Source organism: Phallusia mammillata, chromosome 1, assembly GCF_965637545.1.
Source record: "Phallusia mammillata chromosome 1, kaPhaMamm4.hap1.1, whole genome shotgun sequence".
NCBI lineage: Eukaryota > Metazoa > Chordata > Ascidiacea > Phlebobranchia > Ascidiidae > Phallusia > Phallusia mammillata.
This window is the reverse complement of record NC_137252.1, coordinates 13,207,334-13,223,783: the sequence shown is the minus strand read 5'-3', so window position 1 is coordinate 13,223,783 and position 16,450 is coordinate 13,207,334. Positions and strand designations below refer to the sequence as shown.

Genomic DNA, 16,450 nt, shown 5'->3' with positions numbered 1-16,450 from the left:
ATTGTGACGTAATTTTTCTGACAGTATTTGAACTGAACAGTATCTGACCCTTCAACAGGCAACATGGTCATCGACGATCACCGTTTATTTAATTGTATAACTAAGAATGGAAAATGCTTTTCCATTCTTAGTGACCTAATTTTTGTTACGCAATAATGTACACGAGTGTAAGCAGCAGACGGTATCATATGTGTATTTTGTTTACTTGCATAGCGACGGGCCAAACTCAATAACATGCAGTAATAATGTGGCACAAAAACACACGTGACACAGACCGAAACGAAGCGGTTGTAAATACGGTAAAATACAAAAAATAGTAATAGAAAAAATAGTTATAAATGAGTCGAAAAAGGTCGAAGTATTTTAGTTGGACAACATTAAAAAAAAGTCAAGTTTCACTTAAGTAACTTATAGTCACAGTCAGCGTTTTCAACATATTCTATGAAACTTCACAGATTATTGCCACACACAAAACTAGCCGTACAGCTTTTTATTGGTATCATAACTGACAAATTTAACAACCACATTACATTTGTGTCAGAACTTGTTTATTTAAACATCTTTTCTTTGAATTTTTGTGTACAAACTATAACTTGTCTTTCAGTTTCTTAACTGCTATACTTGCTGCTTTATTTGTTGGCAAATAGCTTATAATTCCCTTTTTAAAGTGCAAAACTCCTTCAAGCTTTAAAATGTACAACACTCTCACGTAAATTTAAACCATATTATTAAATCTTGTTCTTACTTTTTACAACCAAAATGAATCATAAAGTTACAGTTTCGGCAGGATAATTGATAGCTTCTTGCCTTCTTCCTTGATTCCAAATGACAACTTAAGTGTTGCGCTGTCTTTAATTATCGGAAGGCGTGACTCCATGCGCCTCCAGACAGCACAACAGGGGCGATCGCTTGTGTTCCCAAAATTGTCTTTAACGCGCCTTTCCCTGCGCTCAAACTCCAAGACGCCAGCAGCTATATAACGAACTCTTTATTTTACAATATAGCCGAAAGATGGCGCTCGAGAGTATGGCAGCACGGCGAGTACAAGGGGTCAAAAGGCGGTTTCTACAAAAAATGTTCAAATTAAGACAAGGCAACAGAAGGAGAATTTCAATGACATTTACGCTTACCAAACTATTGAAGGACTGGAGTCTTTTAAATGCAAGCGATCAGTAGAAGGTCTGTAAACACAGCATCTAATAACATCACATATAAACATCACTTAATCACACTAGTGACTGACGGCAAACTTAAGCAACAATAATCTTACCGGAATAACACAGTTCGGTTCAGAATAACACGGGGTTGGACGACGGCGGAATTCACGTCTGAATACAGGTTTCATATAAATTCAAATCCAAAAGGTCACAACAAGGTTTAAACATATGCTTACCGATCACTAAATATACAAGTCACACATTGGACGATTCAGTTTCTAAACAGCATAATTTTCCTGTTTGTTACACAAAAAACAAACATAAATGACCAGTTAAAAAACGCATGCAGACCCTGTAAGTTCCAGTCACTAATAAACACGAGGCGGTCTTGCTTACAAGACGTGATACCAATAAACAATGTCAAAGTTGTGACATCACAATCACCGATAGTGTGCCAGACAATGTATCAGGTTGCACAACACTGCGTCATACACACGAATCAAGGCTACTGGCGGGAAACACAGAAAACATAAACATATGTACAAGGCGATGTAACATTAAGAAACTGTTTTTTTCTATTTAATGCTAGCACTGCAAGTCTTTTGGAAATAATGGTGTTCCTAAGAAACGTTTTGCATCAGTGTTGAAAAGAACTGTTTTGTCTTTGAAGGACTCGAACATCAGATCTACAGAAACATTTTCATTTCAGTAACTAGCTTTTCTTTGTCAACAATAGGAAGTGCTTGGTGGTCAGTACTATCTTGTCTGTAGAATGTTCATTCTTAAGAAACACTTCCTGTGAAGCAATTTAGGAGCTACTGTAGACAAACAGTACATGCCTATTATATCAATACAGATGATTGCACTTGTTTGCAAATACTGTCCACATGGTGTGTTATGAAACCAAAACTTTAAATTGTCTTCACTCAGGTATTTCAAAATTCTTGTTGTTCTGCAATTGTTTGTTCTGCATTTGATATTGCCTGAATTTCAGTGAGGCATTTAACTTCACAGTCAAAAAGCCATTTTTTCTTTGGTGGCATTAAGAACTAAAACTGAGTATTTCTTGTTGTTGTTTATTGCTGCATGACATATTTGGAGTAGCAGATGTTTTGTCCCATATTTTCTTAAAACTTTTTAATTCTGTTATTTATTATAAGGGTTGATCGTGACTTTTCAAGGTGTTAGATCAGGGGTCACCAAACTACGGCCTGCGGGCCGAATCCGGCCCGTGAGGTCATTTCATCCGACCCGCGACCACATTTTTTGGTTTGCCAAATCGTATTGATAACTTTGTAACATTAAAAAATTAATCTACTCCTAGATATTAGAACAATATTACATAGTTTTGTAGGATTCGCCCGAGATTGATTCAAAGTCAGTTTGTTACGTCACAGACAAGACTGCAAGTGTTAATTGTGCGCAAACAACTGCCTTCTTTTGGTACTTGTGATAATATACAAGCATGACTCGTCAGATAAAAAAAAACTATACAGTTTTAAACAATTTGAAATAAGATTGTAGAAAGACCATATCTTGGCGACCCTGCAAACATTGCTTCGCGGGCTAAGTTTGGAAAGACGGCGCTAGGGCATATAAACTATGCGGTCCGCGCGATTTAGTATTAAACATATCCGGCCCGCAGTGAAAAAATTTGGTGACCCCTGTGTTAGATGACCTTTTTTTCTTTCTCAAGGTGTTAGATACACTTATTTAATTCAATGATAACTGCAAAAACTGAAGCCCACTTACAGTCATCTTAAAAAGTCACGACTAACAGTCAAACAATAAATTTATAGATGACAAAATATTTATTTAACTGTACTCAGTGTCGAACTTAAAAATACAGTACACGGGTTTGGCTTTGGAGCTCACTGACGGGAGGTGCTGCGCGAGCCACAGCCCCCTGTCGCCTATTTCTCCCGGCATGCAGCTTTTGCAAGTGCGCATGCGCACAACTGCAAAACGTCACGAAACTGGAGCTGCAGCTTCACCATAGATAACATATTATTATTTTTATAGTAAGCACAGCACTTTTTTACAGTCAGTAGGGCAGTAACAACGGTAACCACAGCCTGTGATTGTTACGTCACAAAAGGGTTGTTGGCAGTTTGGCGCGGGTTTAAATGTGGAGTTTAGACAGCTTTGAGGCTGAGGCGAATTGAAGAGAAAACACGTCTCGTAAATCCGATTATTGTGCCACATTGGCGCAGAGGTCGTCTGCAAGACATTTTAAATTCGAACACAAACTTTTTCAGGCATATTTGGGTGTTTGCAACAACAGAAACTGTAGTGCTTTAAATATCGGTATTAATTTTCGGGAAAACATAAAATGACTTGCAATTGTTAAAATTTAACACTCCGAAACGCACAACCTTTAATCGTTTCATACCTTTGTTCAAGTAAGTGTAAGAAAACTTAATAGCCCAAGAGCCAATGCTCAGGGTGTAGAGGTGTTTTTTAGCTTTAATTATTTATCTAGGGCAGGCTACTAAGAGGTGATCTTGTATGTATGGTACGTTGCACTTTAATAAGGCTCCACAACTGGACATAGCAAGGTAGAAGGATTTGAGTTGAGTTTAAGGAGATTTACTAGATTAAAAGTTGTGCTGCCACTTGTCTGTGTTAATAATCAGATGTAGCTATTTTTAACAGTATTTTCCACAAAACTTGACTTTTTTATCAGGCTAACAACAAAACTGAAAATTGGAGACTGCTGATAGTTTAAAATATATAATTTTTTTGTCTCTGAACTTGATGGTTATCTTTGTATTGTAGGTTATTAATTTAATAAACAGCAAATTGTTTAGAAGCCTAGAGACCAGGGAACACCCATTGCAGGAGGATACCATGCTTTACTACCTTGTTGTTCTCTGTGATATTAACACCAGTTATTTTGCTTTTTAAACTACCTCTTATTAACCTGTTTTCCCCTTGACATAACACTTTAACACACAAAGTTGTATCATTGAAATATTATAAGGTAGAGATTGCTTGTGAAAAAGCAGTGCTTGAACTAAATGTAAAAGTGTTCTATAAATAAAATAATCTGCACTTGATTTGAGTTTATTTGAAGTGAAGAAAATAAAAGTAAACACACAAAATGTAGCACTTGTCCTGAATGCAGTCATGACAAACACACAATATATTGTGACAAAATTGCAGTTGAGGCTTCCTTGCAGTGAAGTTTGTGTAGTACCCCGAAAAGCATGTGTCAGATCTAACCTGTAAATATATTTTGAAAGAGTGACATATGTGTAATGAAATGCTACTGAAATTGTGAACACATAAATATTGTTTCAAAATTCACAAATTATAAGGTCTTCAGAGGTAACCACTGATGGCACACCACCATAATCACATATACAAGATATGATTATTTAATATCACTTGACATAACATTAGAAAGATATATGGCCAAACCATCATATTAACATTATGAAGTTGTACTTGAAGTTGAAACCCCCACTGAAAACCTTGTACTGCTGTATTACTTAAATAGGAGGTAGTTCTTACACTATACCTCCCATATTCTATAACAGTACATTAAAAATTATTTTGTAGCAATGGGAATGCCTGCCAATTGCCATTCAATGCATTTGAAAAGTTTTTGAAAAACAATGAATATTAAAAATTGTTCTACCTGACTCATTTGCAATGTTTTGTCCAAATGTCTTTGTGCTTTTAGTCAGTGTCCATCTTGCTGTAATGTCTCTGGACTCCCTCCTGTTTTTTTAATAACCATTTAAAGTGCAAAACTAAATAAACACAGTTTTTGCAAAATGTATATGGTAACAATTTTTTTATAGTCACCTGCAGTTATTTTTCAGCAAAGGCTTTAGGAAACATCTGTACTGATATTAATTGCGTTAAAACAAATAACGATGCCAAGTGCCGGCTGTCTTTCGATGAATAGTAGAGGACAAAACTGTAGCGACTGTTGGGTGTCTTCGTTTGGTTGAAAGCACTAAAGTAAAAAGGCATTTTCAGTTAACTACATGTAATGATGGTCACTTCGCATTTTTAGTCGCTAAAATTGCAAAGTGCGTTGACTGCTGGTCTGGTTTCGCTGAAACATACCAAGGCTATATACGTAGTTACAATTATCTTAACGCTTATAGTTTGTATTCCGCGTGATACAATAAAAAGAACATATACAGAAACCAAGATTAATTATATTAACTAAAAACTTACCTTTTCTTTACCAAAGCAAAGCCCACACACTGGCGCCAAGTTATGACTGTTATATTGTTACGTCATAAAACGCATTTTTCCATTCACAGTTGTTAATGCCCTACTGACTGTAAAAAAGTGCTTACCGGTACCCTTTTATGCAGTCTCTCCAGTCTGACTACCGTGAATGAAAAAATATGCATTATGACGGCTCTTAGAAAGAGTTTGTGGGACGTTTGAACTTTAAATGCGTAATGCGCTGTTTGTTTATCTTTTGTGCGTTTCTCATCTTTCATTGCGTGTTCACAGACAGTTTAGTGAGTTAGGCTTTCAGTTGAGGAATGATCGTGTTTGTGAAGGAACTATTAGCTTTTTTTCTAATTTTAATCCCTTTTATTGCTCTCTGTATAGACACTGAAGATGCTTTTTTGGGAAATTTTGTATAATAATAATAATAAACTTTGTTCTTCATACGACTGTCAACTGAAACTTTGTTCTTCATACGACTTTCAACTGATTTTAACCAGGAAATAAAGATTTCCTAACTTATGATATACATATAATGAGAGTTGATAATTGTTGCAACAATGGCAATAGCACACTGTCAGAATCAATTTACCAGGATTTCAAACACTCCCATGGACAAAATCTTCAATGTTGGAAGTGGATTCGGCAGAAGTTTAAAGTTCTGTAACAAGAAGTTTGTTTCCGTATTTCGAAACCCAAAGAAACAAGAAATTTCACCCTTTTCCTGTTTTTCTGCAATTATTTTTTCCCTCTTTTAGGAAACATAAATTTCCCTTTTTCTGCTTTTGGAGTTGATTTCCTGCGTTTCCCGCTTTTCTTCTTTAGTGTCCCCCATTTTTAACACAGACATATTGTGACTAAAATGACTCTAAAATATAAATTAATTTTATCTCATGTCACATGGAAAGTTTTTCTGTAAAATCAAGACCACAAAGCTGTGCAAATACTATTTTATTTTCAATATGCACCAACCTACTACAGGATAGATGAGTTCTTAAAAATGACATACAATCTTAACATAAAATGCATGCAACTGTTTAATGCCTACTGTAAAGCAAACATGTGTGCGATTTTCTGAAAAAGTTTAAATTGTACAATATTAATTATTGAAGTCATATTTCTGTTTCTAAGCATTGTTTCATGTTCCACATTCTGTGTTGTAACACTTTATTGTTTGTGTCAGTGCATTGCAAAAAGCTGTTTTCTTAACAAGTAAAACACTCAAAAATATCTGGGAAACATTGTGTCCTTAGTTATAGAGCATGTCAGTTTGTGACTGTGATTAAAAAGGAAAATTTAGGTTGTCAAAATTGTACTGTAAATGAACCAATAAACCGACAAAAACGTCCATGACCATAGTAATATAGTCATAAAAAAACCAAAAAATACTTCCAAAGCATACAACTATTGAATTACTTATTAGTGAAAATACCAAAACAAACAAATAAGCTAAAAGATGTGGCGGGTTCGTAAATAGAATGAAAAACCTTTCGTTATATGTGCAGCTACTGCTGTTACTTTCACAGCAGCTAATTCTTCCTCCAGCATGTAAAAATAGGCCAATCACTTTAAGAAAAAAAATCTGCATTAAAAATGTAAAAAGTTAGAGCCCATCATCCTATCTTAGAATGGAGTAATTTGACATAAATATTCTACCAAAAAATACTATTTAAGTCAATGGACAACCAATTCTATGTTGGTGTCTACATGATTATAATCTAATTACAAACACCTGGACAACACTTGTTCATCATTCCTTTTCAACATGTTTTACTGACTGTGGAGTGCAAACAGTGGTAAAGAAAAACTATTCCTTTTAAACCGAAATAAAAAAACTACCTTGGCAACCGATTTACATATGATTAGAGCAAAGATTTTGTTAAAATACATTGAGAGAATATGACCATATACACACTGCAAAGATACCTGTGCACAACCTTCAGTCTGATTATACCAGCTGTTGAGTGTTTGTGTGCGTGTATGCAAAGTGGATTGTGAAGAAAGAGAGTGTAAAATACCAAAATCTACATTAGAATATAGAAAATTTTTTTAAAGCTATCTCGAAACTGCAATCTAAATTACAGTCACAAAACAACATGCATCTTTCGTTTGTTCATGAGAAAAGTTGAGTTTGGAGAGGTCATTCAGAATCAATACTGTTAAGATCCAGAACTTATATAAAAGATCCAGAACTTATATATGATAAGTTTCGAAACAACATAGTTTTTATTATTTTTGGTAAGTATTTTGTTTGCTTTTTAAAACAAATGGTTTTGGTTAACTTTTTTTTTTAAATGAAATCCCTTCCAAAAAACAGGTAGTTTTAATTAAAATTTTTATTGTGTTTCTTTTTTGTAAAGCTGCAGTATGACACAATAAACAATGTCTGGAAAATCCAAAGAATAATATGTAACTTTTTCTACACTTCTTTTAACAAAATTAAAACCAAGGCATTGATGGCAACACGAACTTCACCACACTTTTCATAGTAGTGTGATCGCTAAAGTTTTAAACTAGGTTGCAGACGACGTTCGCGCAGCCGTAATCACAACTTTGAGTTATCAATTGTGTCATTAAATTAAAAATAAAATACTCAGTAATGGTCACATGTTTTCGCTTTATCACAGGCCACGCATCCTGGTTTCACCACGCGCCAAACTGAAATCATCCATCCATGACGGTAACAATCAACTGACAATGGTTACCGTAGTCAGACTGGAAAGACTGCATAAAAGTGCTTACCTATTTTTATTTTAATAAAAAGCCAATTAATGCCATAAAAATTTTTCTTAATGTACACTGATTAAACATAAAAACTATATGTATGGATTGTTTTGTATAAAAATTTGGAATAGGAATGTCAAGCAAAAATATAGGAGGTGCTGCAGCTCCGCAGCCCCCTAGCACGAGCCTCCCCTGTTTGTTTTGAAAAACATAATATTTGCAAAACAATAATTATTTAGCAAGAAAGGTCATTGTCTCCTAACACTGGTTTTCAACTGCTGGGTGGGAGCAGTTTAAAGTGGGTGAGTAGTCAAGCATGTGAGTAGCGGGAATTGAGAAGTAGCCATTTATTGAACTAGCTTACTTTTCAAAAAACATTTAGTGAAATTTACTAAATAATAGCTGCGAATATGGCTAAAAGGAAGTATATTGAAAGATACATATAGTTTGGATTTACTTCTCAAAATGATCATGGAACTTAAAAAATTACAGCACAAAAATTTACAACACGTGGTGAGTCAGGAATCGTTATGAAATAAACATTTGGGCCGCAGCCAAAAAAGTTTGGGAACCCCTGATATAAGCTAACTTTTTTACCCCGGGATCCACCTGTGAAACACACAAAGTATTGAGCACGCACCAGTTATGGTAACATGGAAAAATATGGTAATTAATTCCATGTCATATAACCACTTTTTGGTATGTTTTGTTGCACCGTTTTAGAACCACTGATCAAAGCAAAGGACAAGTAACGGTTAAACCATAGATTACTTACTAAGTGTTTTTTTGAAAAGTAAGCTAGTTCAATAAATGGATACTTCTCAATTCCCGCTACTCACATGCTGGACTACTCACCCACTTTGAACTGCTCCCACCCAGCAGTTAAAAATCAGTGTTAGAAGTCAATGACCTTTCTTGCTAAATAATTGTTGTTTTGCAAATATTATGTTTTTCAAAACAAAACGCATAATATCTACAGTATAACAAAACAGTAGAATCTGTTCAAATGCTCTGTGGCCCATTGAAAATGTCTTGGTGGCCTAGTACTGGGCCATGGCCCACACTTTGGGAAGCACTGGCTTATAAAATAGCTTTTCAGTATTCTGTGCCTCATGCGTTAGTCGTTGGCAAGCGAGACTTGAAATAACTGAATATTTAGTGGGACCTACACAAGTTGCATTCTTACTTTTTAAACCTAGAATTCTCGAGCCCCTGTACGCAGTGCATTCTATTCTATTGCTGTTTATGAGGTTTAATTAGAATCAATAGACAAAACAATCAACATCTGCAATGTCTGTTTGTTTAGGTCCTAAACAGTAGGACGAGAACACGCAGGGGAAAAAGGCCTGGTCGCATTGTAGGTACTAGCAACTAAAATGTTGAATAAGTAATCCATCCCCAATCCACCACACTACTACAACCATCAGAGATACTTCCGGACCTGGAACCAATTCTTACCATGTTTTTGTTTGAACTGGGTCAACATCAGAAGCAAACGTCGCCTTTTTCTCTTATATGGTTGTAAATAGCGAGGTTTACCTACTCCTGGCGCCAACATCGCTGTGGGTGGTCGACATTAACATAGCAAGTTGGCACAGGTTGATGGCCAAAAAAACATTTGGTAACAAAGTTACAGAAAACAGAAATGCTACCAACAAGCAGCTAACAATTAAAGTGGGTCAACGTACTGTGAAGTCCTGACTAGAGACTTTTCACAGCGGTAAAATAGAACTCACTAGCGACCTGTTGTTTAATGCATAGAATATCTTAGTTTTGTCAGTGTTAATTAGCTCACACTCTAATCAAGTAATTAAACAGGATATAGGTCGCTACAATGACCATTCGTATAAGGTTGTTTCTGGTCCACATAAAACAGCGTGTTTACGAAGGGCACGAACGAGATGACGTAACACAAGACTTCCTTCCTTTTTAACCAAACATAAACGCTTTCAGCAGGAACATTTAGCTTATGTATTCTAATTCGGGTTAAAATCGTTTTTTTATTGTTCGCACGGTTGGCGATTATTCGTGTGTGTCCAGGTTTCTTCTTCACTTTGCCGTTGGTGTCTTGTTGCATAAAACTGCTTCTTTGGCGTCATGTGATTTCTTTGAGCGAATTGTGCCTTCTAAAAGCCTGTTGAAAATTTACCCGTGGCCAAGGTCTCTAAAAAGATTTGTTTGATAACTATAGTTTCTAGAAGTTTCTTACAGCACTCTTTGTGTTTTTGACACTACATACAAAGTTTTTTGGGGGATTTTTTGATTCAACAAATGAGGTGTCCGTGTGAGCGTACTCCAGAATGTGAAAAAATACAATATATAATGTTCGTTGCACTCCCCTGTGCAAGACATCGGTGGCGAAAAAGATATTGACAAAATATTGCGTTTGTTGCGGGGCAAATTATTATTATAGGCTTATAACAAACGTATGTGCACCAGCAGTGGTTTTTTTGGTAATCACATATCAATTGCACCCGATAATTATGCAAGAGGTTGTTAATCTGACCAGGAATGCTATTTAGTGACCCCGAATCTTTGCCGACTAGCAAAACATGACCTATCGTTTGGTGTGTACAATCATTTAACCACATAGCTGGGGTATCTAGCCCAAGTTCTAACTTTGGGATTCCATGTTTGTTTGCCATGTTTAGAGCAAATGGTGTAAAATACATGTGAAACTGATTCTGCACTTCTGTCTTATCCCACTGACGGTGATTGCAGAATTACTTGACCTGTCTTAACCAATAAAAGAATTGACCTGTCATAACTAAAATTTTGTATGCACAATACATAAAACGAATATGGAATGTATTTATGGCGATGGCAGTAGAAAAAATGGCTTATCACGACTTCGTTACTTTATCAATGCACGACTTAATGGAGAAAATATCGGAAAGAACAACTTTGCAACGCTTGGTACGTTTAAGAATCGACGCATTTTTTGCAAGAAATTGAGGAGAATACGAAGTGACACCAACATCATTTCTACGTAAACGTTTAAGGTGATAAGTATAAACCAAGTCCATTCTTGGAGGTTTTGATTTTGGAATAGCCAGTCTGCTTCGTTTTTTTAGTTGCGAGTTCTCTGCACTCGTTTCCGTGGAGTTTCCAGGGATGTTTTGTGGCAATTCGGGAATGACTTCTTTCATTTCAGAAGGCAGTGGAGCATCTGGAATAACAGGATCTTCACTGGAACTTTTCCTAGTTTGGTGACATCTTCTTTTCTTCCCAGAAATCTCGTCTTCCGAACTGTTCATGTTATCTGTTCTATGGCGTTTATTCCTAATAGAGCGATGGCGATATTTTGGGATTCCCATTTGAAGAAGAATTTCAACATCATCCTGAATTAGCCTCAGGCGGTCTTCTTCCGCTGTAGGCGATTTCATTGAAGGTTTAGAAACGATCTTAGCAGCTTTGGAAGGGGACTCACTTTTAGTTTCGTGATCTTGCCTGTGTTCGTCATCGGATGTCAAGTCTATAACTTCATGGTGCTCCATTTTTATCTTTCGAGCTGACAGCGGTTTTTGTTTGATAATTTTCTCGTCTGACTTAGACTTGGCTGGAGGGGAATCCTTAATAAATATCACATCATCATCTGATTTCGTCTTTTTGTAGGAGGAAAATATTTCAGAGATTGCAATTAGTGGTGGATCTTCCTCAGCATCTGGTGTTTCTGGATTTTCCTCGACTTTGATCAGCGGTGGATCTTCCTCAGCACCTGTTGTTTCTGGACTTTTCTCGACTTTGATCAGACTTGGCACTTGCAAACTTTTGGCATTTTCACTATTTTTTTGGTTTTCTGGAGATGTTGATCGTGGTGAAAGTTTTGGAATTCGAGACAACAGAACCGATTTTCTATCCTCATGTTCAGCCACAGGACAAGTTTGGTCAGCAGTTGGTAAACTGGACAAGGTCGGTGGTTTAAGATGTGGTTTTGTAATTGGTGTTATTGGGTCGGCGTTTGGGGCTGACTGGGGTCGAATAAAGTTATACCCATGTTTCTGAGGCAAGTGACAATCGGCTGAAGCAGAACGGCCAAGATCGTGACCAGAGGGCAATCCATCAAACAAAGAGTCACTGGACCCGAAGGAAGACTGATGTCCACTTGGTGACAGGTCAGGTTCAAATATCGACATCCAGGATCTTTCAGTGGACTGGTGGGCTTCGGTATGGGAGTGGTCGGTTATATTTTGTGACTGGTGATGTATCGATCTGGTAGGTGATGGATCAGGTTCAAAGAGAGACCTGCAGGAACTTGCGGAGGGCTGATGAGTCTCAGATAAGGAGTGGTTGGTTGCTATTAGTGACTGGTGTTGTCCATTAGGTAACATGTGAGAGTTCGAACCAGTCTGGCGGGGTTGGGTATTGTTGGATCCATATAACAATTGATCAAAAGCCTGTATTTGCCCTGGAGTTAAGAGAGCGTTGGTCTCGCTTGGTGCTTGTTGAGGTTTCATTTGATGTTCTTTTGCCAACTCAAGTGTTGCTAACTTATTTGAAGGACGACGTTGTGGAATAATTTTAGATGCTCGTGGTGTTTTGGGCAAGCGGGGAATGTACGTCGCCTGGGACCCAGGTATTCCCGAAGAACTTTCAGTTGTTGGTTGGTTACTTTGAACTTCTTTTACCTTGTCTTGGTTACTATTTGGCGTACATCCATGATTGGGAACAAATGGCTTCAGAGGTACATTGGGTCCTTTTTGCATGGCGTCGTGATTAATTTGGCGAAGAAGTTGTGATAAAATAGGGACTCTCACAGTTGAATCATCTTTTGCAAGTCCCATATTTTCACCATTTGTGATTTTATTGAGATCCACGAACGGCCGGAGTTCAGGTGATTTTATCTTTTGACCTCTTAAATGTTTGTACGATTGTTTGTCTTCTTTTGTACAGGTTTGATTGGCTGCTTGTCGACTCTGGTTGGTATGTAGGTTCGGGTTTGAAAAAAGATTGACATTCTGCGGTGGTGTTTTAATGTTGGAAAAAGTCCGCCCGGCTTTTTGAATTTCTGCGTTCACATTCTGGTGTTGAGTCAAATGAGTTCGCAGTTGCTGACGTACTGGTCGAGTGTAGTTTTGCTGTACATTCGTTTGGTAGTTGGCTTGCATGCTCATCACATGGCGTTGTGGTAAACTAACCCCACCACTGGTAGGTAAATAATTCACGTTTGCAGGATTGTTTTGAAGTAGCTGGTTGCTTTGAGAGTGTTGTCGGCTGTATCCTTGATGTTCATTCCATTGCGAAACCTGACCTTGCTGGTTGTTTTGGGGATTGATTGGCATTCTAGCGTTGTTTTGAGGTTGGGACTGGAAATAACTTACGGGAGTATGGGAGCTTGCAATTGTTCTGTGTTGACGAGGTGGTCCATGGTTTGTCTGGTGCTGGTTGTTTTGGCTCTGGTTGGTGAAATGCAGATTGTTCGAGTTTCGCATGTTGACAAACTGGTTATTGGTCGGTTGTGCAGCTCTTTGATGTTGTTGTAAGTTGTTAAAACGGTTATTTGAACCCTGTGTTACAGTTAGTTGATTTATGACTATTTCAATATCAGCCGTGCCTAGCGTACTGGGTGGTTGCTCGTTACTTACCATATTCACTTGCTGGTTTGCATAAAACTGTTGGTCACCGTACTGGGTACTTGAAGTGTTCGAAAATAAACCATGTCGGGAAGTTGTTGGTTGGTTATTTGGTGCATGGATGGCGGAAACTTTATTAACCTGCAAGTTGTACTGAATCACTTTCTGGTTAATATTGCAGGTCGGTTGCATGTGACTGTTGGCCATTCCAGCTTGCATTTGACCCTGCTGGTTCCTCGGTCGCTGTCGAACAGTTTGTGAAATTCTAGCATTTTCTTGGCTTGGAGGAACAGACAGTTCTAGGTGGTTAGCAAAGTTGGCTTTCTGGAAATCACTTGAGAAAGTGCAGGTTTGGTGGTTCGAGAACGAGGCTTGAATCGGGTTTGTGCCGATTGCCGGTGATCTGTGCTGGTGTATATCCATAATAACAACAACAATAGCTTCAAATCACCTAATACTTTTCAACTTGACCCTGAAATCAAACAAACATGTAATAAAGTAACGAGCATTCAGTGAAGTGGCATAGTCGCCTCAAACACTCGATTTAACACATTCGAATAAAATAGTAGCTGTATTTAAACCTTGTCCAACACGGTTTTATAGCGCATAGCGCATGGGCGGCAAGATAATAAAACTCATTCATTATCGACAAGAAGCCTGTAAGATATAAATCACGACACTTTCCGTCAAACCGTAAACCTTGCACTATTTGGGTTTCGTGGTTTAGAAGGCCGTTCGGTCGAACAATGGTTCTGTGTTAGCTGTTAGCTACGTGGTCCATGGTCATAATCACCGAACGACCACACCGTAAATCACAAAACGACCATTTTGTACCAAAACCGCGAACCTTGCACAATCGCGACCTCGTGATTTAGAAAGACGTTCGGCCCAACCTTTTAAAGGGCGTCAACAAGTCTGGTAAACACCAAAGGGAAAATGTCAAATACAAAGATCGCGTGGGAAAAAAAGCTTTTGTTTGAATAACGTGAAAACCGCGTTGCCTTGTTGGACGAAAACAGTCTGGGAAAATTGTGCAAAACGCTTTCACACAGCTCGCTTACAACATACTAAAAAACCACAGGCTCAAAGACTGCTGGTAGCAACACTATACAATAGCGACTGACACAATAAAAGACTGTCGCTATCTACAACTGCAACAAAAGTATTTTCACAGCTGCAGTTAAGAGTCCCTTTTTAATACACTTTTCAGATCCAGTTCTACTATTATACTTTCGATGCTTTTTGGTGGTGTAGCTGCAGAGCGTTCAGTCATGATCCACCAACCGTGACCTACAATGCTTTGCGTCCCTTACCGTTTCAACATTGCGCCTCTATTACCAGCTTGGTGATTGTCTTAGCACTGTGGTGTCGCGATGTTTTCTTTTAACAAGCAAAGTAAACTCAACTTAACTGACCCTTTTACCACACAAGCTCTCAGAGGATTAACCTACTTCCAGAAAACTGTAGCAATACCATAAACGGACGCCAGTACGACACGATAGGAAGTGGGCTAGTCTGAGCCGCCGTCAACAGGGCAATATTTGTTCCTCGCAGCAGGTTTCTCAACTTTCTCAACAGTTACACACCCACTAAAACAAGAAAGTATATCAACAATCAGAATGCACCTCGCAGCAATAAACCAATACCCGGCAATTGTACAACACTACCCAAGTACTTGCTGCTGCAAACAAACTCCAAAGCACTGTTAACGACTCATATAGGGGCGTTCAGCAACCTTTTTTGCAAAAAACGTGTGCAATCATGCGCCGTGTCGAATTCTGTTTGACTAATGACTTGGCTGTCGCACGGCTCTCACGTTGCTCACCAAACATATTAGGTTTCCTGGCATTAAACTTAGCACCGGTAAATGAACGCTCTGTATGCGACTGTTTTATATACAGCTAGTTCAGAAGAAAAAATGCGTTTTTCTTTCACCCCAAGATAACGATCGCGTTATCGATTAACTTCAGCGAGGCATTGTGGTGAAGTCGGCATGAAACTGATGCGATTAAAAGGTTTAATCAAGACTAACAAACAATAATATGATTGCTTATCTTCTGGATTGTTTGCTACAAGTAATTTAACTTTTTATTACGCATACTTTCGTCCAATGAAATACACAATCGATAAAACCACACTTCACGCATCTACAGCTCTTTGAACTCTCTCGCTCTGGTTTAAGAATAAAAGTGCAAAGTATGCATAATGTTTGGGATCAGGGCAATTGAGTTTATTACCTCGAGGTTCTGCGTTGACTGGTGCATTGACGTTAAAGATGACGACAATGTTATCGTATATGGTTGTGCTCAAGGTCAAAGTTCGATTGGTGAAACTTATTCCCAATTGTAAAGTCATTGAATAATGTTGACCTCATTTCGTTAGTTCATTTAATTAAATAATAGCTCAAAGCAAAGTACAGCGAGGCAGTACCGAGAACATGCGAATTGCTACGTCACCAAATACTGAACAGTTGCATTCAATACGTTTGTATTTTAAACAATACGTTCGTATTTTAAACAAAGATAAGCTCAAAAAGATGCACATAACAAGTTTAGTCTGGCATTTGCAAAATACAGCTTTTTTCGAAATCCCTTTGCACTAAACATATGAAACACTCGCTTTTAAGGCACTAAACTCTCTTTTCCAAGCAGTCCTGAAAGTGGCTACACACAATCCAATCATTTGTTTACGTTTTGTTACATAAAACGCTTCGTGGCATTTGTTGCGGTAATTGACGTCAAAGATTCGAGCACGATGTTTTTAAGGCCTCCTGCATGAGGTAGCATGGCAAAAATA

General features: G+C 37.8%; 2 protein-coding genes and 1 long non-coding RNA gene across 4 annotated transcripts in view; all 3 read right to left on the bottom strand.

Moving 5' to 3' along the window:
* Nucleotides 1–4,207: 4,207 nt before the first annotated feature.
* On the bottom strand, nucleotides 4,208–5,447 carry LOC145203804 (uncharacterized). Of its 2 annotated transcripts, XR_013853400.1 has the most exons (4): nucleotides 5,352–5,447; nucleotides 4,971–5,124; nucleotides 4,801–4,883; nucleotides 4,208–4,382 (listed from the first exon to the last, which is right to left on the bottom strand). It is a non-coding gene; the product is annotated as an uncharacterized LOC145203804 (long non-coding RNA). The 2 variants fall into 2 exon arrangements; XR_013853399.1 differs by having other exon boundaries at nucleotides 4,971–5,379.
* A 4,486-nt stretch (nucleotides 5,448–9,933) lies between these two features.
* Nucleotides 9,934–16,450, bottom strand: part of LOC145230287 (uncharacterized) — a 41,450-nt gene continuing 34,933 nt past the window's right edge. Inside the window, exon 6 of the mRNA XM_080095702.1 lies at nucleotides 9,934–10,245. The gene's annotated coding sequence lies outside the window, so the exon portion shown is untranslated. The remainder of the gene's footprint in view (nucleotides 10,246–16,450) is intronic.
* On the bottom strand, nucleotides 10,873–15,533 carry LOC145230246 (uncharacterized). Its single transcript, XM_080095628.1, has 2 exons — nucleotides 13,667–15,533; nucleotides 10,873–13,588 (listed from the first exon to the last, which is right to left on the bottom strand). Exons 1-2 carry the CDS (start codon nucleotides 14,075–14,077, stop codon nucleotides 10,925–10,927), a joined length of 3,075 nt encoding a protein of 1,024 aa, XP_079951754.1. The 5' UTR covers nucleotides 14,078–15,533; the 3' UTR covers nucleotides 10,873–10,924.

Bases quoted from the DNA above. Each gene is read 5' to 3' on its own strand.
- LOC145230246 (XM_080095628.1), bottom strand. From the start codon at position 14,077: ATGGATATACACCAGCACAGATCACCGGCAATCGGCACAAACCCGATT. The intron at 13,589-13,666 runs GTAAGTAACGAG...ACTGTAACACAG, and splicing joins CAAACCAGCAAGTGAATATG to GGTTCAAATAACCGTTTTAA.